General features: G+C 35.3%; 2 protein-coding genes across 3 annotated transcripts; one reads left to right on the forward strand and one right to left on the reverse strand.

Annotated features, from left to right (window-relative positions):
* The first annotated feature begins 183 nt into the window (after window positions 1-183).
* Window positions 184-13,162, forward strand: LOC113113012 (elongation of very long chain fatty acids protein 5-like). The gene is made up of 8 exons (XM_026279098.1): window positions 184-375; window positions 3,807-3,871; window positions 4,141-4,328; window positions 8,415-8,492; window positions 10,092-10,263; window positions 10,597-10,721; window positions 11,118-11,252; window positions 11,341-13,162. The coding sequence occupies exons 2-8, from the start codon at window positions 3,814-3,816 to the stop codon at window positions 11,458-11,460; spliced, it is 876 nt and encodes a 291-aa protein (XP_026134883.1). The 5' UTR covers window positions 184-375; window positions 3,807-3,813; the 3' UTR covers window positions 11,461-13,162.
* Window positions 13,163-13,358: 196 nt separating this feature from the next.
* LOC113113011 (F-box only protein 9-like) lies at window positions 13,359-22,792 on the reverse strand. 2 transcript variants are annotated; one of them, XM_026279096.1, is made up of 13 exons: window positions 22,628-22,790; window positions 21,982-22,056; window positions 21,204-21,326; window positions 20,977-21,034; window positions 20,794-20,890; window positions 18,745-18,875; window positions 18,550-18,664; window positions 18,292-18,410; window positions 18,122-18,212; window positions 17,570-17,665; window positions 15,164-15,257; window positions 14,904-15,061; window positions 13,359-14,036 (listed from the first exon to the last, which is right to left on the reverse strand). In XM_026279096.1, exons 1-13 carry the CDS (start codon window positions 22,628-22,630, stop codon window positions 13,928-13,930), a joined length of 1,269 nt encoding a protein of 422 aa, XP_026134881.1. In that variant the 5' UTR covers window positions 22,631-22,790; the 3' UTR covers window positions 13,359-13,927. The 2 variants fall into 2 exon arrangements, with proteins under 2 accessions (XP_026134881.1, XP_026134882.1); XM_026279097.1 differs by lacking the exons at window positions 13,359-14,036; window positions 14,904-15,061; window positions 15,164-15,257 and adding an exon at window positions 16,058-16,843 and having other exon boundaries at window positions 22,628-22,792.
* Between the last annotated feature and the right edge of the window lie 2,301 nt (window positions 22,793-25,093).

The raw sequence follows: 25,093 nt of genomic DNA on the forward strand, positions 1-25,093 counted from the left end.
TCATGCAGTGGCATGGCGACATTCTAAATGTGAATAAACCATCACTTTTGACACTACACCTCTATCAATGGTCCTGTTATTTCAACGCGTTATGAATGTCCCAGTTGCATACTTTTGCTCTAGGAATTAAACGTATCTGATTTTTTTAATCTGCATGACAGTAAAGGGCAGCGGGGGACGCAGTGTGCTCGCAGACTTTGCCCTGGAGCGGCAGTATAAAGCAAGTTATTCGAGCGCGTCCCGTTATACGCATCAGTTTAAGGTGGACTATAGACACTCATGACGCTCTTTAGTTCACGAGATTTGTCCACCCTTTCACACTGACGACACAATCCGCAGAGGACAGCACTGAAGAAAATATCGGGCTGAAGAAAGGTAAGATGCTTTCCAATAGTTTTACTGGCCATGACGCTAAAGAGATGGAAACACCCCAAAATGTCATCTGGAACTGAGCTGTCTGGGGCATAATGATGCGTCCGTGACCTTATATGACATGACTTTATCAAAGATTAGAAGCATTAGGTTTACGACGATGTGACCCAAAGCCGTTCGTTATTTGTTCTGATGAAGAAGACTTAGCAAAAACGTTTCAGGGTCGTCTTGAAAAGTGTATTTGCATTTTCTGATCTGTTGTATAAAAGCAATATGATCCTATCGAGTAGTTGATAACATTGCAAATCAGTGACAGCAGTGCCCCGCTGTGAGACATCACGCTATAATCTTCAGGGGCTCAAGTGCGTAGAGCTGAAACCCTATTGTAAATGTTAGAATGGCCACGGATCAGCAATCTCCATGTAAAACTGATCAGGCAGACCAAAGCGTAAGTCGTAGAGACTTGAAACATGGAGGGAATGGTAGTACTCACATCGTCTACAACGTGACCAAGGCTCGCCCCAATCGGCCTGACGGGGGCGCTACAGCGATAACCAGTACGAAATTGCTCATTGCTTCTAAACTTATCGCAGACTAATCGTTGTAATTCTTGGCTCAGGATGGAAAAAACTATGACGGCGTTTTAGTGACACGTTGAAAAAAAAAAAAAAAAAAAAATACGAGAATAAAGTCGTAATACTATGAGAATAAAGTCGAAATGTTAAGATAATTTAAATAGTAAAAAAAGTTATATTTATATATTTTATATAGTTATATTTCGACTTTATTCTTGAAACACTTTGACTTTATTCTCGTATTATTTCGACTTTATTCTAAAAACATTTCAACTTTATTCTTGTAGTATTTCGACTTTATTCACGAAACATTTCAACTTTTCTCCCATATTTCGACTTTATTCTTGAAATATTTAGACTTTATTCACGTTATTTCGACTTTATTCTCGAAATATTACTACTTTAATCTCGAAACCTAAGATTATTTTTATTTTTTTTTACATGGCACTAAAACTCAGTTGTACAAAAAGCATGCGTCAGATTCTAGGGAAATTTTGTAATTTATTTGTAGATTTTGACAAATCTAGTACTTTTGCAAAAGAGTCGCATGTTTTTCAACATATCAAAACCAAACTGGTGCAGAAATATTTTCTGGAGAGTGAATATCAATTATCAAAAAAAAAAAAAAAAAAGAAAAAAAAACCCTTTACATTTACTGTAATGATGGGACATTCATAAGAGGTGCCCCTATAACTCTTGAATCGAAAAATAAATTTTCGCCAAACTCAGAACTCCCATGTAACAGCTCAATCCGAGGTCATGGTACAAAGAAAAAATATAATAAAAAAAAACTCTATTACTACGCACCTGTTAGTTTGATCGACTTGAAAATTAGTATGCAGTGTCTTTTTCCACAAGTGTCTGAGGACATTTGTGTATATAAAAATTCATGTCTGCCATCGACCAATGAATTGTGAAGGTAAACGGAGGCTGATCGGATTGAAACTTGATGGGCATGTTTGACTCATGGCCCTAGAGGTCTGTAAAAGTATTTTGAAAAAAAAATTGCCACTAGAAATCAAATGGCGTTTCAAATGATTTCAATCAAATCGCTCTCAATCAAATCATTTATTAAATATCCTTAATTATGTTAAAAACTATTTCTCTGTTTTTTACTCAACCACAATTAAACCACAGCAAAACAATAGATCAATCATTACAAAAAAATTCTGAAGTTTACCCTTTAGTTAGCTATAACGTGGTCATTTAGAAAAGGGGTGTTGCCAAAATACCAGAAATTAGGTGAGCACATGCAACAGATGATTCTTAACAAGCAAGCAAAGTTTCTGGGAGATCTGACCATAGGTGGTGCTATAACAGTTAAAATGTTTTCAAAAACTCTTATTTCTATGGTAAATGACTTCAAATTGAAAAAAATATATATATTCACAATTATTTAAAATATTCACATATGATAGATCAGCTGATTCTGATCAACTTTGCCTCTAGGACTACTGCTGTCAATCAAATTGTTATTTAAATATTTGAGATCATTTAAAAACCTACTTTTGTGAACTAGTCCTTGGTTTTTAAATCAAAATCAATAAAATCAATACAGTATACAATCCTCTCGACTCTCTGGGTCGATAATTATGAACAAAATATTGAACTTCTGCATTTGGACAGCTATTACTGAATAATTTTAAAATATCTTGATCTAGTTTACCCAAAAGCCTATAAATACTAAAAGAAAACTTATATCATATCATCATATCATTCCAAATAAGCATGCAAAATGATTACACTTAATTTATACAGATATATCCGTTTTACAATTATGCCACATTATGATTAGTTAAACCTGAAAAAATGTGTTTTAAACAGGAGACTTGCAGTAACCATTTTGTTACATATCAGTTATTTCAAATATTTATATCTGCAACAAAATGTGTGTGTGTGTGTGTGTGTGTGTGTGTGTGTGTGTGTGTGTGTGCATCTGTGAGCGTATTCTCCATTGTGGGTGTGTTTTAGCATTAGCCATACATTTCAGATTTGCTAGACACTAAAAGCATAGAACATTAAAGGACTCAAAGTGTTTGAACCCCGGTAATTTTTTTTAAATATAATTTTAATTTCATTTTATATTAAGCAATTGTTGTATATCAAGTTTTTAGTACTTATTGTTATACATTTGCAGACTTTTTGTCAGCATTTTGTGTTTTTGTAGTTATTATTATTTTTTTATTGTATGTTGATTCATGAGTTTATTATTATCCAAAGTGCAATCATAGTTATGCACATTTAAAAAAGTTCACAATGAATAGATGATAATACCATTTTAGTTTGTCATATTTGTTGTCATGAGATGTAACTTACGATTTTCAAATATTATCATATTAAGATTAAAAAAAGTGGTCAAGAGCATGTCACATTTCACGCCAAAAACAAAATCAGTACAAGCCATTACTTGGATACATTTGCATATCTTATGGCAACAGCAGCGACACTTGACAGGCTGCTTCAATAAACACAATAAAGGCCTGCTTGAGGGTGTGGAGAAACTATGTCTAATAATGAGCTAAGGTTATCTGAGTTAATGTATTCTCATCTTTAGTCCTACTAACAAAGGAAATAAAGGTTTTCTGGGTTATAAGCACTTTGTCTTGACCTTTACTGAGCTAAACAAAGGCGATAAAGAGAATTTAACCTGATGGATGGTAGTCCTTGCTGTGGGCAGCCATTTTTATTGCTCTAATCAATAAGTGTTCCAGCAAGGATTTATAAGGTTAACTTCTTCTTGCCCTTTTTAAATAGTTGTATTAAGTTTTAGGACTTCCACAGACAGGCTGAATGTATATTTGTTCTGACACTGTGCTTGTGTAAACAGCTGAAGTAATTTTCATATAATTTCTCCCGAAGGTTAAAGATGGAGACCTTTAATCACAGAGTTAACACTTATATTGACTCTTGGATGGGACCCAGGGGTAAGACCAATACTCCTTTTTTACACATCTTCAATTCTCTTTATTGCTGTTGTGTTCCTATATGATTCCTATATGGCAAACGTCTGAGCAAACTTTGCAGGATTAGCAAATATAACATATTCTCACTTTATTTTCAGAGCTAAAACAATATTTTTGCATGCTGATGATTTTAATCTGCTTCACATCACGTCTTATGCAGCCTATTTATTTATTGAGCATCTTAATGCCGTTGCATATGCGTGAGGGTGGTTGTACTCTATCAATTGCAGATCCTCGGGTTAGAGGATGGCTTCTACTGGACAACTACATCCCCACTTTTGCCTTCACTGTCATGTATCTTCTGATTGTGTGGATGGGACCAAAATACATGAAGAATAGACAGCCATACTCCTGCAGAGCACTGCTAGTGCCATATAACCTCGGCCTGACGCTTTTGTCCTTCTACATGTTCTATGAGGTGAGCTTGTTATGTGTGTGTCTATTTCTAAGTGGTCATACCATTATACAAATGAATGCACATTCAAAATATGTAAAGAAACAAAAAAACTAAGATAAAATAAATAAAAAAATAACATTGGCTTTTCCTGCTATCACTACTTTCTAAAATGTATTTGTAATTCTTCTGACTTGGAGGGCCTTTCAGATACATTTCAGCAGTTTTGAATTTCCATTGATTTTAGGCTCTAATAGGTATTACACAATCTCGAGCAAGTGTCTCCAGTCCTGTTCCTGCAGATTTAAACTCAAACCCTGATCAAACACACCTGAAGCAGACATCAGGGTTACTTGATAATGACAGGCAGGACATCTGCCGGAGGGTAGCTCTCCAGGAGCAGGGCATTAGGGGACCTCTGATACAGATATTTGAATTGACTGGGGCCTTTTAAGTTGGTATTAAAATGTCATGCACTTGGATACCGATGGTTTGACTTTTTGGAAATTGAGCAAGACAAACCAGCTGGTGATGAATCACAGTCCATGTCAAGTCAAGTCCCCTTTATTTATATAGCACTTTAAACAAAATACATTGCGTCAAAGCAACTGAACAACATTCATTAGGAAAACACTGTGTCAATAATGCAAAATGACAGTTCATCATTGAATTCAGTGATGTCATCTCTGTTTAGTTTAAATAGTGTCTGTGCATTTATTTGCAATCAAGTCAACAATATCACTGTAAATGAAGTGACCCGAACTAAGCAAGCCAGAGGCGACAGTGGCAAGGAACCCAAACTCCATCGGTGACAGAATGGAGAAAAAACCTTTGGAAGAAACCAGGCTCAGTTGGGGGGCCAGTTCTCCTCTGACCAGACGAAACCAGTAGTTCAATTCCAGGCTGCAGCAAAGTCAGATTGTGCAGAAGAATCATCTGTTTCCTGTGGTCTTGTCCTGGTGGTCCTCTGAGACAAGGTCTTTACAGGGTATCTGTATCTGGGGCTCTAGTTGTCCTGGTCTCGGCTGTCTTTCAGGGATGTAGAGGTCCTTTCTAGGTGCTGATCCACCATCTGGTCTGGATACGTACTGGATCCGGGTGACTGCAGTGACCCTCTGATCTGGATACAGACTGGATCTGGTGGCTACAGTGACCTCGGAATAAGAGAGAAACAGACAAATATTAGCGTAGATGCCATTCTTCTAATGATGTACCAAGCACATCGGGTGTTATGGGAAGTGTTTCTGGTTCTGGTTTACTTAATTAATGCAGCCAAAAATCCTTTAACGGATTTTGATATTAGAAGCATATTAGTGTGTTATGTGTAAGCCAGGTTAAAGAGATGGGTCTTTAATCTAAATTTAAACTGCAAGAGTGTGTCTGCCTCCCAAACAATGTTAGGTAGGTTATTCCAGAGTTTAGGCGCCAAATAGGAAAAGGATCTGCTGCCTGCAGTTGATTTTGATATTCTTGGTATTATCAAATAGAGTTTTAAGAACGCAGCGGACATAGAGGATTATAATGTTACAAGAGCTCATTCAAATACTGAGGTGCTAAACCACTCAGTGAGCAATATTTTTAAATCTATACAATGTTTGATAGGAAGTCAGTGCAGTTTTGACAGAAACTGAACACCTTAATGAAATGGTCATACTTCCTGGTTCTAGTAAGAACTCTTGCTGCTGCATTTTGGACTAGCTGTAGTTTGTTTACTAATTGTGCAGAACAACCACCCAATAAAGCATTACATATTTTTTGGGATGGAAAAATGCAGTTTTACAAATGCTAGAAACGTGTCTTTCTAAGGAAAGATCAAATAGCACACCTAGGTTCCTAACTGATGACGAAGAATTGACAGAGCAGCCATCAAATCTTAGACAGTGTTTTAGATTATTACATGCAGAGTTTTTAGGTCCTATAATTAACACCTGTTTTTTATATCGACTATGCATTCCATTACTTTTTCAAATTGGTGTGTTTCATTGGGCCGCAAAGAAATATAGAGCTGAGTATCATCAGCATAACAGTGAAAGTTAACACCATGTTTTCTGATGATATCTTCCAAGGGTAACATGTAAAGTGTGAAGAGTAGCGGCCCTAGTACTGAGCCTTGAGGTACACTCCATGTGCACCTTCAGAGTTCTTTCTTGCCTAATTTGCACTCTCCATGCTATCTGCATTGCAAATAAATGTAATCACTGTGGCAGTAGTAATGCAATATTTAGAAATTGTACTCTTATACTCTTGATACTCAAGTACTTTTAAAAACAAGAACTTCAGTACTTTTACTTAAAGGGTTAGTTCACCCAAAAAGGAAAATTATGTCATTAATGACTCACCCTCATGTCATTCCAAACCAGTAAGACCTCCGTTCATCTTCAGAACACAGTTTAAGATATTTTAGATTTAGTCCGAGAGCTTTCTGTCCCTCCACTGAAAGTGTACGGTATACTGTCCATGTTCAGAAAGGTAATAATTTGCTGAATTTAATTTGAATGTTAATTTGTTGAAACATCGAAAATACATTTTGTTCCAAAAATAACAAAAACGACGACTTCATTCAGCATTGTCTTCTCTTTTCCGCGTCTGTTGTGAGAGAGTTCACTGTAGTGTATTGATATCCGGTTCGTAAACGAATCACTATATGTAACTGGATCTTCTTGAACCAGTTCACTAAATCGAACTGAATCGTTTAAAACGGTTCGTGTGTCTAATAAGCATGAATCCAGTTAAAACAAACCAATATATATATAATATTCAAAAAGTACACTGACTGAACTGCTGTGAAGAGAGAACTGAAGAAGAACACCGAGCCGAGCCAGATAACGAACAAAAGATTCTGTACACGGTACAGAATCGGTAGCCCTCTCGCGGCTGTACACGGTAATGTTTTCTCTTGGTCCATTTCTATTGGTTCATGTCAAATTCATTTTGATAAATAAGTCGCACCTGACTATAAGTCGCAGGATCAGCCAAATTATGAAAAAAAAGAGCGACTTATAGTCCGGAAAATACGGTACGACTATATTGAGACAGTGGAATGGCACTTTGTGTCTCCTAAAAGTCCTTTTAAAGAATTTGAGTTGAGATGTCCCCCTCTGAATAACATTGTCACTGGTAACATAAGATCAGGCATTAATGAGAACCCTATTTGAGGTTTAATAAGATGTATATATTGGGGACAGATGTGTCGCTTTCACTTTGTATTTGCTGAAAAACCTTGAACAGGGGCTTTATTCAAAATGAGACAGTTAACAATGACAGATTAGAGGCTCATGGGAGATTTTCCAGGAGGTCTGCACTGTGTTCAGAGAGAGCTGAGAACAAGATCATGGATGACAGTTCAAAAGAATGAAAATGTGAAAAATGAAGCATGTTTGTGCACTTTACTGTACAAGTTAGCAGTAAAATATCTCCACGCATCAGCTGTACACCTGCAGGCCTCTGCAGCAGTTCATAGTGCGTTCCACTTCAGTTAACAGAGGAGAAGTTTATTTTAAATACTTGCTTAAAGCTACCTTTGCAATAGAAGCTTGTGCAAGAGAATTTTGATCCATTTAATGCCCTGTTTTGTTGAAATCACAAGCCTTGTGATAGTTAGGATGCATAAAATAAACCAGTAATGTTTTAAAAGATATGCCACTGATTTCCAGCAAAGGTTTTCATGAATTAATGAGTTATATTTATAGTTGTATTTCCAGCTATTACTCTGAATTAAAAATGAATGTATATTTTTTAGTTATAAGTATTTTTAGTAATATGCTTTGAACATAAATAAAGGCTACTGACTAAATGGACCTATTGAAAAAAATCTAGAGCTCCTGTGTCAACCATTATACAGTGGAAGTACTGTGTACATATTATAGCATTTACAATAACTGGTTAATAACTACGTACTAACCTTGAACTACCCCCTTAACATGTTTACCATATACTGTACTACTTCCTAGGGTAAGTACATGGTAAGTACAGTACACATACTGTAAAATAAAATGTAACCAAATTGATCCTCAAGCATTAGTACTAATTCCAGAAATGTGCTACATACTGGGAAGATTGTACAGTGGTGTGGAGATGATGATTCATTCTGTTGTCCTTCTGTCTCTACAGCTGGTAATGTCAGTGTATCAAGGCGGATACAACTTCTTCTGCCAGAACACCCGCAGTGGAGGAGAGGCTGACAACAGGGTAAAATACACTGTGTGAGATATGGAGAAGTCTAAGATTTAGCTTTACTCTTTATCATAATCCTCAGAAAAGAGACAATATTCCCCATCAGGTTGATGTGAGTGTACAGTTGACCTGGCTGCTCTGTTCCACAAATTAGGTGAAATGTTATTTTTTAAGGTTTCGTGTTTCGTTCTCTTCCCTTTATCATATGACTAGAAAAAGTTATTCTAAAAGAGTTTTTTGTATCAAGTGTCACCATGACCCTGAAAACCTGGCAGTGCATGGTGCTCTGAGACATACATCACCTCATGATCCACAGCACTGACCTGTGATGGTTTATTTCAAGATTTAAACATGAATCCTCTTTGGATACTCTGTTATATCCTAGTAGAAAAGAAAGAGGAAAAGGTATCTGAATATATGGTGAATGGAAACAGTGGTGAATTGGTCAGTAAGGGTTTTTTATTTATTTATTTTTTTCAGACAGGGCTTAGTGAAAAGTATTTTTAACACTATAAATGAATGACCCTTGTATGACACTTTAGAAAACTTTAAAACGTACTTATTAATGAAATAATATTCTTTAAATATACTTAAGAGCTAAGTGAATTTAATGTAATTAGCTTTGTGACCATTTAAGTTAATCTTTGTATGTAATTTAAAAAATGAAAATTACCCCATGATTAACTCACCCTCAGGCCATCTTAGGTGAATTAGACATGTTTTTTCAGACGAATACAATCAGAGTTATGTTAAATAATGTCCAGGCTAATCCATGCTTTATAATGGGAGTGGGTGGTAGCCCAAAATTTGAAGTTCAAAAGAATTCACCCATCCATTATAAAATAAGTCCACATGGCTCCGGGGGGTTAATAAAGGCCCTCTGAAGTGACACAATGCATTTGTGTAAAAAAAAAAATTCAATATTTACCACTTTATAAGTCTGGACATAACTCTGATTGTATTCGTCTGAAAGAAGAATTTCAAATCCACCCATGGCTTAAAAGTGAGTAAACCATTTTTGGTTGAACTATACCATTAACATAATAATTCTTTGGTAAACTTAAATATACTTTAATTTGATTTCTATTAACACCTGTATGTCATGTACTATATAAACTTATTTGTAATTACACATTCGTAATGAGTACATTTAAGGTACTTTATATGTGCTTTTGTATAAAAGTCAACACATCAAAATAAGGTCACTTGACGAAAGGTTATTAAAACAAGAATTTAAAATAAAATTTAAAGGTGTACTTAAGTGCGTTAAAAAAACAGTCATGATATTGATTGCACTTAGGTGGTCTTTATTTCATTAATATATTATCTGTAAATATATACTCCACATTCAATGCAATTAAGTTCACTTGTTTTTTCACAAGAAAATTTCATGATGTAATGCTAGAATACACAGCTTGTACAGTTCAGCAGTATTATATTTGTTGTTTAGTGTTTAGTTAGAGAGCAATAACTGCCTAAGTGGCAATCTAAAGTGGAGTGAGAATAATTACAGCACTAGTGATTTCACAACGTTTGTAACTGATGCTGCATTTCTGTAACATCGCTGTTGAAATTAGTTCTTGTGTAAATGATTGTCTTTTAATCCCTCCTCAGATGATAAACGTACTTTGGTGGTATTACTTCTCCAAACTCATTGAGTTTATGGACACTTTCTTCTTCATTCTGAGGAAGAACAACCACCAGATCACCTTCCTGCACGTGTACCATCACGCCACCATGCTCAACATCTGGTGGTTCGTCATGAACTGGGTGCCGTGTGGCCACTGTAAGCTCCTCACAGGGAAACTCCTCTGCTTTGCAGTCAAAGGCTTCTGAAGGAGCTTATGGTGCATTTTATATGCTGAATTTTTTCAGATGCATAAAAACATAGCTAACATAACATTGAATAATGCAACATGGCATTTAAAGGAGTCTCTTAAGTTGATCTCCATTTACTTAGAATAGATTGTGGTTACCAATTAAAGTTCATGAATAGTCAGTTCTTTTTTACATTTTCAAATATATAAATGTGTATCATAAGGAACCCACTTTGATGTTTCATAGGTTGATTTGAAGCAAATGGATGAACTAATATTGATATTATTGCTCTTTTCATCAGCCTATTTTGGCTCGACGTTTAACAGCTTCATCCATGTGCTGATGTACTCGTATTACGGCCTCTCTGCTGTCCCCGCCATCAGACCGTATCTGTGGTGGAAAAAATACATCACCCAAGGGCAGCTGGCAAGTACACACTTTTACTCCAAACTTCTATTAGGACACTTTAAAATGCATTTTTTCCCTTTCACTTTATTAAAATGCCAAGTGCTTTCTTGTAGTGTAATGTGTTCACTGCTATAAGTCTAAATAGAAAAGTCTAATAGGTTTGGATGGCTAAAACTTTATTGTTCATTTGTCAATGTCTTTTACTTATGGATAATTTTCCAATTTTGTGAACGTTTCTCTTCCTCTAGTATGGTTTCCTAGTGTGAGTTTTAATTAAACTAATGGTTACATTTGTCAGAATGTGGACCTTTTTTTTTTTCTTTTTTTTTTACCACAGGCAAACTTGTGTTAACTTAATTAATCAAATTGAAGAATAATTCAAGAATGATCAATGATGGCTGTTTGCTCCTGCAGGTCCAGTTTGTCCTGACCATGTTCCAGACATCTTGTGCTGTAGTTTGGCCATGTGGTTTCCCAATGGGCTGGCTGTATTTCCAGATCACTTATATGATCACTCTTATCTTGCTCTTCTCAAACTTCTACATAAAGGTTAACAAATTCTCAGCATAAAGAATAGTATTGTGTGAAAGTACGTCTTGAAAAAATGCTCAGAATGTTCCCCTTCTTTGCTCCACAGACCTATAAGAGCCACGCGGGATCTCGGAAGAACGATCACTCAAATGGATCAATAAACGGTCACGCTAATGGAGTGACATCCAATGAGAAGGTTAAACACAGGAAACCGCGCACAGATTGACGACAATCATCCACTTACAGTCCTGTTATTGTTATCAGTGCAGTAGAGGAGCTTCACGTATGTCTATCCAGTCACCACGCTACAGCCATTTCATCTTTAAGAGACTCCTCACATTACTGCACACTGCAACCTCACGTTATTCATATTGAATCCAAAAATTAGGAATTAGGGTCCAAGTTAGAGTACTTGATGTTTTTCATATGTTATTTTTCTTGAAGAACAAAGATGGCGACCCTTAATACTGTACTAATTGCACTGGTGTTTTCACCAAACTTTGTAGACATAAAGATGATTGTACAGAAGTACACAGATTTATGTCACACTTATGAGCCGAATTAAACTGTAGCAGCCTATTCAATCTTTTTTTATAGCACAGGCATATATAATCTTACAAGACAGGCATAAAAATACCTTGAGAAATACAGAGAAATATGGAAGACAATTCGTTTTATCAACTAATCAAGCAAGTTTAGTTAATTAATGTATGTTTATAAAGGAAAATGGACTGTTTATTTAATTTTAACACGTATTTAGCTAATTTGTTGTAGCGCTGTATTGTAAGTGAAGCTCTAGAAAACATGTCCTTGTGTAAGTGTAAAACGTACACTTTTTTGTGTATTTTACATTATTTCCGTAAGATTTTCTTTTCTTTTTTTACATTAAAATTTTACTGTACTACGATGTGTAGATACTTTGAAATTTAAATTATAGTTGGTTTTGCATTACAGTAATGATAATTTTTTTCATTAAAATGTGCTAAAATTTAATTAACGTCACAAGTTTAATCTTTTTTTTTTTTTTAAGAAAGTAATTAATTATTATATTTCCTTTGATTTGTTGGTGAAATATGAGCCAGGCGGGACCCAGGGTTGGAGATTATTGTAAAACACAACACATTTATACAGTTGTTTGTTGTATATGTTGGCGCAGATTGTGCTGACATTGTTTGAGACTCCACCAGTCTCTCCAGCCTGCAGACGTCAGTGTGCTGTTCTCTTCACCTGGCTAGTCTTGTAGGAGCTCTTTGCTGCAACAACGAAGCAATGAATAGCTTCTGATTTATTTTCTGGTGTCAAAAATGTAATAACGAATTAGTAGTTCAGCACATCTGTTTCAAATTTACCAAAAGTATAAACAATGGCTTACGCTGTTATTAAAAGCACTTTTATAAGTCTGTAACGCTTTCCTTTTCCCTTTCTGAGGCACTGTAAGTTCTTTCGACCTGTACTGTTCCTGTACTGAGAAATCAGGATCCAATGCGTTTCATCTGCCAGCATTCAAGATCTTTTCAAGCAACATTAATTCTGATCTTGTGTTTGAACTTGTGTGTGTTAAATCATGAAACATAGAAATGCAGGAAAACAATGAATACTACTGTGAAACCTCTGTTACCGATTCATAATCATAATTCCTTCTTCTTAAAAATCAAGTCATTCTCTCTGTTAGTGTTCAGTTTAGGATAAGTAATGATATCTTGCATTATTGTATTAACTCCCTGGTAAATGATATAATGCTGTTATTTCATGCTTTCAGTGCAGACGTATACTGTAGATCCAGCCATTCAGTTTACAAGTGCTGTTTGCCGATAGCACAGTAGAGATTTAATGGTGTATCACAGAAGTAATACTGCACATGTTAATACAAGACATAGGCCATTAACATCAGACACAATACCAATAAACTGATTTTATTTGGAAATCTATCAGGTGTCAGTGTTTGTTCATTTGACTTTTTGATTTCAGGTATATTGAGTTTTTGTGTATTGAAAGGTTTCTCTTACTGGTTTTAAATTAATTCTATTTAATTAGAATAAATAAATTGCAGTAGAACTGATGAGTTCCCACAGATTTAGATCAATGAATTTCAAGTACTTTTATAGTAATTTGTGATTCTGGATTATGATGATTTATTTTTTTATTTGTCATTGTGAACGAAGACAATGATTAAAGACATTTTAAAGAAATTTAAAGTACAGGGTCCACCAAAGAAAACAAGCTGAACTTAAATTGAAAATGATGTTATAACAAATCTGTCTATAACACCCTTCCCTTCTATTTCTGAGTACAGCAAAACATTCAACAAGACTAAATATTGAGCGGTTGAAAAGGTGACAACAGCCAAACGGGAAAAAAATCTGTTTATATTGCAAAGACCGCTTTTGATTTATTTTTGATTTTTCTTTTTCTGATTTCAATTCGACTTAAGCAAAACAATTTACACACACAAAACAAAAAGAGAAAATCACAATATAGCTAATTTATGTGGGTGTCCCAGTTGTCAGCAGACCCATTCTGTCACTAAAACAAAACAAAATGCTTTGAGCTGCATTAAAGAATAGGAATCTAAAAACGTCACACCATTCGTTTACATTCATAAGAGAGAGCTCAGGGCTGGAAGCAGTAGGGTGAGCAGGTGTAAACCATTAGGGGTCAAGGGTCGAGTTACTGGATGCATCGCTTGGGTCGTCCTACAGTGGACGCTCTGAAAAGGCTGTGTAGCTCTTCACTCGTGCAAAAAACAGAGGCGTGTACATTTTGTCTACATCAAATGCAGTGACAATGGTCTCTCCAGTCGATCTAAGGAAGATAAAGAAAGAAAATGTTTAGAAATGAACAAAATCACCCAGCATGCTGGAGTCACTGCCTACTGACTGCTCTGGATCAAACTGTCAGACACAATTGGTATGGAGCTCAAGTCTAGACGTGACTGTTCCCGACAACCCTGATAAAATATGCCTACATGATGCCTGCACAAAATATGAACAGCCAACATAAGTTTATTATGTATTATAACAAATACCTGCAGAGGCGCAAACGGCCTGAAGATGCTTCACTTTACTCAGAGCTTGGGTGTTGGCATAGGTTTATGAATGATTTACATTACAAATCCAGTGAGATAACATGCAGTTTTCCTTTATAAATGTAGAGCAGCACACTATATGCAGAGGAAGAGTTTATAGAGTAGGGCTCTATATTTATATCAGATGCGCTGCATCGTTAATTTTGCGTAAAAATATAGTTTTACTGAGAAAAAACAAGACACGTCATATATAATGGCCTTTAAATATTCAAGTTCTTTTCAAGTACCTTCTCAAAAATATGTCTGTTTTCTAGGACTTAAAAAAAAAAAAAGAAGTCAATCAAGTACCTCAAGCATTTTAAGCACTTTGTTCGAACCCTGACTTGTTTATATTTTTATATTGACCACTTCTATAATGATTTTTTTGGTGCTTCTGTGTTATGTTGGAGCTTGACATTCTCTGTCCCCATTTGCTTTCGTCATGAGATGAACATATTTCAAAACAGAAAAATTCAAGTCATACAGATCAGCATCGTATTCAAGGTAATGAACTAAAGCGTCCTCATTTATTGTATGAACAGACAGCAGGTGGAATCTCATTCTGACTCATCAGATGTGTTGGTGAATGCAGATTAGTGAGAAACCTGTAGGTGATGTGGCAGGAATGGTGGATCCACACCAGCTTGTTGAAGCGTTGACGCACCCCAGAGGACAGCTGCAGTCCTACATGGAAGCTGCGCTCAGTTTCGGGGGCTGTGTTCCGCCTGTAGAACCGACTCCTCTGGTACTCTGCCACCCTTTGCTGGAAGATGACAAAAAATTGGTTCAATGCTAGTAAAAATGTAAAAAAATAGAACAGTGTTGTTAAACAAAATGGTCTGTAAACATGAACATGCAAACCAACCTCTTCTTTTCTCTTGGAGACAACAAAATAAACTTTGGTTTGATTGTCCGTATCCTGAGACAGCCGATAATGGCCAAACATGATGGACTCCATCCTGTGAAAATTGAAGATTTGTTAAAATTGGACATTGGATGCAAAATTCAGTTTTACATGGTGTCTGCATTTAAATGTGTCTTAGCAGTGTATGGACACATGCCCCCCTACAATGATAAAAATCCATTCACTCCTTTTTTTAAACCCCAAAAAACCTAAGCAGCAGTGATGTAAACAATTAACCACGAGCCGGTTGAAAATCGATTCAAATATGTGAAGATTCAAATCAGTTTAGATGCTTAACAAATCGCGATTCAATTAGGGGTAGGAGGTTATCTGAGGGGAACTTATTGTCTTTAGAAAAGTTTAGATGGTATTTTTTCTTTTCATCTTGCCTCTGTATAATGCATATTAAAGTTCATAAGTGCAGCGCTGCTTTGTTTACAACGGAAATCAAGGAAACGCTTTAAGCTCCACCTGCTGGCAGAGAGTGGATCTGCTTCTCGTTCAGCTTGTCTGTTGTTTCTGTTTCATGCAGATATTTTTTATGTATAGTTACACAAAACTGAAGTCAAATAATTATGTTTAATTATATTTAATTATTCAATCTAATTTAGATTAAAAACTGCTCATGTGCATGTATGCAGCATCTTTGTTTGGACCATGATTAAGATACAGTGGTTGCCTGCCTCTCATTTTAAATGAAAATAGCAAAGACAAAGCCTTATTTTGTTTATATGAAAATATTTATTTTATTTGTTTTACCTATTTGATTTTGGGCTTGTTTTTAAAATTTTGTGTAAATATCCAAAGCGACTTACAAATGAGGACAGCATGTAAGGAGGATTTAGGCTGAGTGCTGATTCCATAAGCGGGTCTTTATTATAGGATCTGAGCATAAAATCCAAACAATATTCACAACTCGTGGTCAGGGAACAGGCTTGGGTCAAAACACAGGCAAAACAATCCACTGGCAGACAAATCCAAAACAGTAATCCAAAAACGTGAGTCAAAAGAGCAAAAGCAAAGATCATAACAAGTATCAACAATGGAACAATGAAAGAACACTTAGTAAGGCAGTGAACTGGCAATACTTCGCAAAATGGCAGTGCAAACAAATGACTTATATACAGGGTGACATGAAATGACAAGACAGGAAATGATGTGGCAGGAACAGGAAATGGCAGAGTTCAATATTCAGGTGAAGGCTCCCTCTGGTGGACTGGAGCCTGATCAAACGTTACACAGCAGAAGTAATCAAAACCAACAAATAGCAATAATAGGGACTTTCGCACTGTGGGAACCTTTTCATAGCACCAGAACGAATTGTGTAACTAACTTTTGGGTGTTTTCACACTGCCAGAACTGGGTGCGATTTTAGTAATAGACTGCCTCTAACCAGCACAACTGGTACAATCTGTGACGTAAGTAGACATTTATTGGCCAAACGTATTTGAAAACGCTCTCACCCGCCATGAGTTAAAACGGTGTGTAAACATAACTGTAAACATTGTGTCAACCTATTTCGCAAGTATGATGAACAGCAATATATGGGCAGGCACTTGTAGCACTACAAGCTGTCGTTGGAGATTCCTTCTTTCCATCGTTTTACGTACACATCGACATTGCATGCCATTATTGTGAAACCTGTGAGACACAACAAAAACACAGCTCCAATCACAGCATCCTCCATTCTCCTGTTGTTAACGTTGTTATTTTTGTTAACTTTGTTGAATGCCGCGCACAAGTGACATCGCTGTCAACCGGCTTTCGTCACTCCCTAGTACACACTGTTGGTGTGAATACAACCCTTTAAATGGTGCTGGGAAATAGTTCGCACAAAATCGTCCCAGTACTTCAGTACTGTATATTTAGTTCTGGAACGAAAGCAGTGCGAAAGGCCCTAATTTGGAAGTGCTATACTAGTATATTATTATAGTGTTATATTTCAATTTCACAAAGTTATGTGCAGCATTTTGTCCAAGCAATCGTTTATAATTTGTCTTAAATCTCATTTTGTTAAAAAAATAAATAAATAAAAGTGAACTGAATAAAATTGAATCGTGAGTTGAGTGAATCGTTACATCCCATCTAATCAATCTCAATTACCAAGCCATTTTGTTTTTCTGAGCACTATGATGCCTACAACCACTGACGGACTGTCCTGTATTAGCAAATTTCCTCCATCAGCCAATTTATTAAGAACATTTTATTAAACATTTCATTAAGACCCATAAATATTCATAACAACTTGTATTAAATGGGCATAAGATGTCACCTTTAATGATTTAAAAATGACACGGCCTAGAAATGTGCTGTCAGCCAAGTTAAAATTCAGAGCAGAGGCTTGTTACTTAGACCCATGATACATACCTGGAGTTCTTGCTGCGCAGCCTTGGGACAGTGACCAAAGGGTCCTCAGGTGTGGTCAACATCATCACCTGACCATCAGGGAAGAAGCGCAGGTACCTGAAAACACATTAACACAGAAAAATATCACACAAACTGCATTTTTGTGTCAAAATAAAAGCTGGATGGTTAAACTACAACTAAAGAAACCCGTACAAATATTGTATTGCAAATTTGATATACTTACTATGATTAAAGTGTTCATTTTGTTTATTTTACAGTGCAGTTTTATTACAATATTAATATTACTGTATTATTATATTATATCTATTAAATTTGGTCAATGAAAATTATTTAAAGCTCTTAATTTTGCAACAGATTTTTGTTATTTTCAACCAATATCAATATTTTCATTCACGGGTGAATGACCCCAGACATCCCTAGATGGACACAGGTCTGTTGTCTTACAAAATCCCGTGGGAAACACTGGGAATGCATACAGGTTTGGAAACAAATTGTAAATGCTGACAGAATTTAGATTTTTGAATGGAGTTTCCTTTAAAGCCTCAAGCTCACCTGTAGTACTCCACCTGCTGCCAAGCCCTGTAGAAGCCATCAAGAGACTCTTCCCCCTGACGGATGTATGATGTTTTACTGATGTAAACACCTGCACAAACCATGGACATTTATTAAATTGTGTACAAGCCACACATATTTAAGAAGACAGAAAAAACGCACACATTTACCATCAAAGCGTACACGTGGCCTTTCCAAAAACATCTCTCTCCAGGATGAAAATGGCAGCATTTTGGTGCAGCTCCGCCCCCACACCCTCAAACAGGCAGTGCGCCAAATCTCAGGGTCCCTGAAATTAGACACCCACAAAAACATGACAAACTGAGGTTTTTATGCTTCAAATCTGAGTGGTGCTTTTGAGCACAAGCCACTATGATACAAGTGGGGAAGCTGGTTTATGCTGATGTTTGATGAGTGTGTGAGCCCACCTGGCACAGATATAGAAACCCCTGCAAACCAGGGAAAGCTGCTCTAAGGCTCGAAGGTCCAGGTCACATGACACCACCCAACGGAAGATATACATGAGCACCTCGAAAGGCAAAGCTGTGGACATGAAGAAAAGGGCCTTCAATGCGACGGGTAAACCCTAGAAAACCACAGACTAGCTCCAGAGTGAGAATTACCCGAGATGTGCAGCTGAGTTGAGTCTGTCTCAGGCTCACACAGCTTCATGGTGCCGTCGCACAATGTCAGCTGCTGTTGGAAGTACATCAATAGATCGTCTATCTCCTGATCATTCTCATTGTCCTCCAAGCTAAAGAGTTTGACAATCAAAAATTCACATTACCATGCACTCAACCTCCAAACGGCAAACCAAAAGAGAGAAATTGGAACTTGAAAATTATTTTGCATGTAGAAAATAAAGCTTTATAAAAACTTTATTTATTGCAATTGCACACATTTATATCAATTATTACTGTAAGGGGGGAAAAAATATAATCATTACTGTGAAGCGAAATATATATAATTTACATTTTAAAGAACATTTGAATGAATACTAATGAAATAATGTAACAGAATCTTCGATATATAAGAAAAATATAATATAATATAATGAAAAAATTCGGTTGAAAATGGTCATGAAAAAGAAAATCACAAAAGCTTAATTTTCTTTAAGCAAATCTTATAATATATATATATATTATTAAATATAACATATAGTTTATGAAATATTTACCTTCTTTTATTCAATTAAACATCTATTGTTATTATTATTCTGTAAACATTTTTTCTTACATTTTAGAAGGCTAGAAAACACAATAATTAAAAAAAAAAAAAAGTGTAATATACAAACCCGATTCCAAAAAAGTTGTACAAATTATGAGTAAAAAAGTAATGGAATAATTTACAAATCTCATAAACTTATATTTTAATTACAATAGAACACAGATAACAAATCATATGTTGAAAGTAAGACATTTGAAATGTCATGCCAAATATTGGCTCATTTTGGATTTCATGAGAGCTACACGTTCCAAAAAGGTAGCAAGGTAAGACAGGTAAGAGGCCAGAAAAGTTAAATGAACATATAACGAACAGATGGAGGACCAATTTGCAACTTATTAGGTCAATTGGCAACATGATTGGGTATAAAAAGAGCCTGTCAAAGTGGCAGTGTCTCTCAGAAGTCAAGATTGGCAGAGGATCACCCATTCCCCAAATGCTGCAACGTGGAGCAATATAAGAAAAGGAGTTTCTCAGAGAAAAATTGCAGAGTTTGAAGTTATTATCATCTACAGTGCATAATATAATGCAAAGATTCAAAAGAATCTGGAGCAATCTCTGGATGCCTGTGATCTTATGCCCTTAGACCGCACTGCATCACATAGAGGAATGCTACTGTAATGGAAATCACAGGAATACTTCCAGAAAACATTGTCGGTTTCTTCAAGTTCTTTTTGGAAAACTGGGACGCCATGTCATCCGGACTAAAGAGGAAAAGGACAACACAAGTTGTTATCAGCGCTCAGTTCAGAAGCCTGTATCTCTCATGGTATGAGGTTGCCAGAGTGCATGTGGAATGGGCAGCTTACACATCTGGAAAGGCACCATCAATGCTGAAAGGTATATCCAAGTTCTAGAACAACATATGCTCCCATCCAGACATTGTGTCTTTCAGGGAAGACCTTGCATTTTCCAACATGACAATGCCAGACACATACTGCATCAATTACAACATCATGGCTGCGTAGAAGAAGGATCTGGGTACTGAAATGGCCAGCCAGCAGTCCAGATCTTTCACCCATACAAAACATTTGGTGCTTCATAAAGAGGAAGATGCGACAAAGAAGACCTAAGACAGTTGAGCAACTAGAAGTCTGTATTTGACAAGAATGGGACAACATTCCTATTCCTAAACTTGAGCAACTTGTCTCCTCAGTTCCCATACATTTGTACACTGTTATAAAAAGAAGAGGGGATGCCACACAGTGGTAAACATGGCCTCCTAAATTTTTTGAGATGTGTTTATGCCATGAAATTTAAAATCAACTTATTTCTCCCTTAAAATTATACATTTTCTCAGTTTAAACATTCAATATGTCATCTATGTTGTATTCTGAATATAATATTGAAATTTGAAACTTCCACATCGTTGCATTCTGTTTTTATTCACAATTTGTACAGTGTCCCAACTTTTTTGGAATCGGGTTTGTAAATGACAGAGGACTTACTAACTGCCACTTCGGTCCGGATCAGGAGTTCTGCTGTAGTTGATCTTAAACTCAATGTCCGGTACCAGCTGCATTGCACTCTTATAGTACTTGATGGCTGCAAAATCAAAATGGGGATATTTATACCTACTGGCTCTTCATAATCCATTTTATTAGTCTGAATGGCTAATCAAAAAGAAAAACCTTCATAAACTGCTCCATTCTGTTCTTCCTCGACGGCCTTTAGGAACAGCTCTCGGGCCTTTGAGCACACATACACAATCAGCGATAAGACACAGTCAAGTGAAGAATATGACATGACAGCACAGAGTTATTTTGGTAATTTTGATCTCTTGTACTCTTACAATCTTGATTAGATTCTGTTCATCTAATGTGTGCAATGGCACATCCTATAAATCATGAGCTCACACCTTCTCCTCTCTAGCAATTTCCTGTTTCCTCTTCAGGTCAGCAGTTTTGGAGACACTTTTCTTTCCACCTGAGCTGGGCTGAAGCTCAGACATCCACTTTGCCCGAAAAGCACTGAGTTTCATCTGAAAACATAACAATACAGCTACAGACTTCTAAAAAACTGGATTGAGACTTGATTTTATCCATCATCAATTGATTTCCTCACATAATAGAAGGGGGTCAATAGGTAAGAGGGGGAGGAAATGCTGACATTATTTTCCTTGTTGTGACAATCTGTATCGTTTAAAGCTCTATATTAATAAAGGTGACTTGACTAAAGGTGACATTAGCCATAAAGTAAAAGTCCTTTCTTTGGCAGAGGAAAATCTACTTTAAAATAATATACAAACATTAATTTAAATAATAAATAATCAAAATAATATTTTGTAGACAGTGGTGCAGATTTTTCATTGTTATTTCATGTATTAATCCTTGAAACTAACTGGTTTAAATTATTATACTAAAAACATATATTGAGATTAGCAACAAGAAAAATGTAGGGTGGGACTTGATTTTGGCCAATGATTCGTTCCATAGTGGAATTTAAAGTAAAAAAAAAAATAATTAAAAAAAAAATGAATATTTAAGAGATTTATGATGTCATCTAAAAAGAGAAGTCATTTCATAAATGGAGTAGTAGATTACAAAATTATTGTACTTCATTAAATATTATAATTCATTTATTTTTTGAATCAAATAAATGAATACTAATATGAAGAGGAGACCAAGTACACTAACTTGCAGATCAGAATCCTCTGTATTCTCACTCTCCCCTTCTTGAACAGTGCCAGCAGTGTTTTGGTTGCTTTCAGCCTAGAAATAACATTTATTCAGTCATTTCAAATTATATACTTTTATATTAAGAAGGTGAAAATACACACAGACAGTTTAAAAAGTAGTGACGCAGATCTCACAAAGCCAAGACTTAAAAAAAAAAAAAAAAAAACACGTATAACTCGTACGTGTTAGGTGTGGAAAATAACCATCAGACCAATCAGAGTAGCAGATCAGAGTATGACATGCATTAATCACCAACAGAAAATCACTCGACTAAACTGTTAAAACACAGATGATCGTCTTTCAAGTTAAATTATAATTTAGTGAATCTGAAGTCCAGTCGTTGCGTGATTTGAAGAACTCCAAACTTTACAAAGAACATGTACATCATAGCTTATTTTCAACATACTGATATTATGCATAATTGTTTTTACATGCTGAACATTTAAATAATTATTTAAGACTGTTATTCATCGTTAAAAACAAAAACAAAACAAAAACACTCAGGTGTGAGTGACAGGACTAGTACAAGTCATGACTGATAACATGCTAATGTTAGCATCTGATTAACAGCCTCGCTAATCTTAGAAATACAGCTTTTACTGACCATGACAGCTTATTTTGCGAACTCTTTTAATGTCGTGTTTAAAGACGAGATTTCAGCGAATGTTTTACAGATCACGATCAGAGAAGCGGACGACACAGCGGGCAAAATGACGAGCTCGCCACAAGGCAGCCATCACGACGAGCAATGAGCACGTGACAGAGGCGTGCGCTGAGACTGCTGCCAGAGACTGTTCCAGGGGTGTTGAAATAGGTAGTCAGGTTTGGTATTTTTCTTGAAAACAAAGATTTTGAATTTGTTAAGAATTTCCTGGTATGTTTTGGTAAACAATTTTAAAGTGCAGATGGTTGAAAACTAAACCCAACTTTATTCAGGGTGTAATGAGGTAAAACTCATAAATCTTTGAAATTTGTTAAGAACAAGAAAGCCCTTAAGTCTTTTTTTATTTTTATTTTTATTTAAAAGACCAACTCCCACCCCCTTTTTTCGATGTTTCTTGTGTAGTTATTTTCCTTTTAAGTTCTTTCTGGTTTATTTTGACGCTTTATTTTGTTGTTGTTGTTGTTCTAGCCATTGATTATGCTCATATATATATACATATATATATATATATATATATATATATATATATATATATATATATATATACATATATATATATATATATATATATATATATATATATATATATATATATATATATATATACGTATATATATATATATATATATATATATATATATATATATATATACATACATATATACATATATATATATACGTATATATATATATATATATATATATATATATATATATATATATACATACATATATACATATATATATATATATATATATACATATATATATATATATATATATATATATATATATATATATATATATATATATATATATATATATATATATATATCCCAATATATAATATTGGGAAAATCGTAACGGTTTTAAAATTATTAAAAAGACAAAAACACTCAACGTCATACTTTTTGTTTTCCTTTAAAATGTACATGTCTTTTATTAAAAAGGGGTAGATAAAATTAAATGAAAAGGAAAATAAAGGTTCCAGACGTGACCTCAGCTCCATTTAATAAATCCAGCGGAAACTCATAGTACTTTAAAACTGTAATATGGCGAAATATTATCTTATGAATGTGGATGAGATGTTGTTAAATGTAGTTGGTAATTCTTCCAGATTGGTTACGTTCAGACTCATATGTTTCGCGTGTTTTTTGCCCCTCCCACAACGAAGGCTTGGCTTATTAAGTAAATTACTTCTCCTTCAGCAGAGTATTTCGTCACTTCGCGAACGGGAAGTCTCTGGACACAAGCCCTAGATTTTCACTTTAATTTAGTCGAAACCTTTATATTTCCGTAATATTATCCGCAGTGTTATTAAATACCAGAACAGCTTATAATACTAATAATTGACGCACAGCATGAATGACTTTTGTTAAAGTGAATCATCTTTCCTGCAGGGATGCAGGATGCCTGAAACCATAATTTCTATTCCACGTACCAACATAACATCTGTCAGTCATCTTCAGAGCAATGGAGAAGATTCTGCGAAAGCTTCAGAAGGAGGCATCGGGCAGTTAACATAAAGCCCTTCGGGACTGTGTCGCGTGCTGTAAGATGCACCTGTCCGTCTCCAGTCTGCGAGGAATAAATAAGATGAGGATAAAAACAAATATGAGGAACGCGAGTTCAGCAATTCAAAACACTGTTTTAATGTTTGCGAACAACAACCTCGACCAGACCACGTGTGTGATCGCCTTTCACTGATGTTTATTTAGAAAAACTGCATTCTAATATAACCCCAGCTAGCAGGGAACGTTCTCAGAACTCTGGCTAACATTACGTAAAAGATTTTTAAATGTTTGAAAGAAAACATGTGAAAGTATTTTTTTTAATGTTCTAAGAATGTTTATAATAATAAATAAAAAAATCCTATAACGTTAAGTATAAAACAAATCTAGAACATTCTTTCTGCAACATTTTGAGGATGTTTGTTGAGGTAACATATAATATATAAAATATAACGTAATATATAATATAAAAAAATATATAAAATAACACATATAACATATAAAATGTTCTCAAAAACACATTGGGACAATGTTTCAAGATAACAAATGAAGAACATTTTCTCAGCCACATTAGTAGAACGTTCTAAGAACATAATTGAGGCTTGAGGTCATGAAATGTTTTAATAAAACGTTCTTCGTGACGGTTTAACAAAGATAGAACATTTTATCCGAAACATTTTGAGGTTGTTGTTGTTGGGGTAACAAATAATAAAATGTTCTCAAAAACACATTGGGACAATGTTTCAAGACAACAAATGAAGAACATTCTCTCAGCCATATTAATAGAACATTAGACTAACATCATAGAGGCTTGAGCTCATGAAATGTTTTGTTTAAAATATTCTTCTAATGTGACTGTTTAACAAAGATAGAACATTGTTCCTGCAACATTTTG

This window comes from Carassius auratus, chromosome 13 (assembly GCF_003368295.1).
Source record: "Carassius auratus strain Wakin chromosome 13, ASM336829v1, whole genome shotgun sequence".
NCBI classification, from domain to species: domain Eukaryota; kingdom Metazoa; phylum Chordata; class Actinopteri; order Cypriniformes; family Cyprinidae; genus Carassius; species Carassius auratus.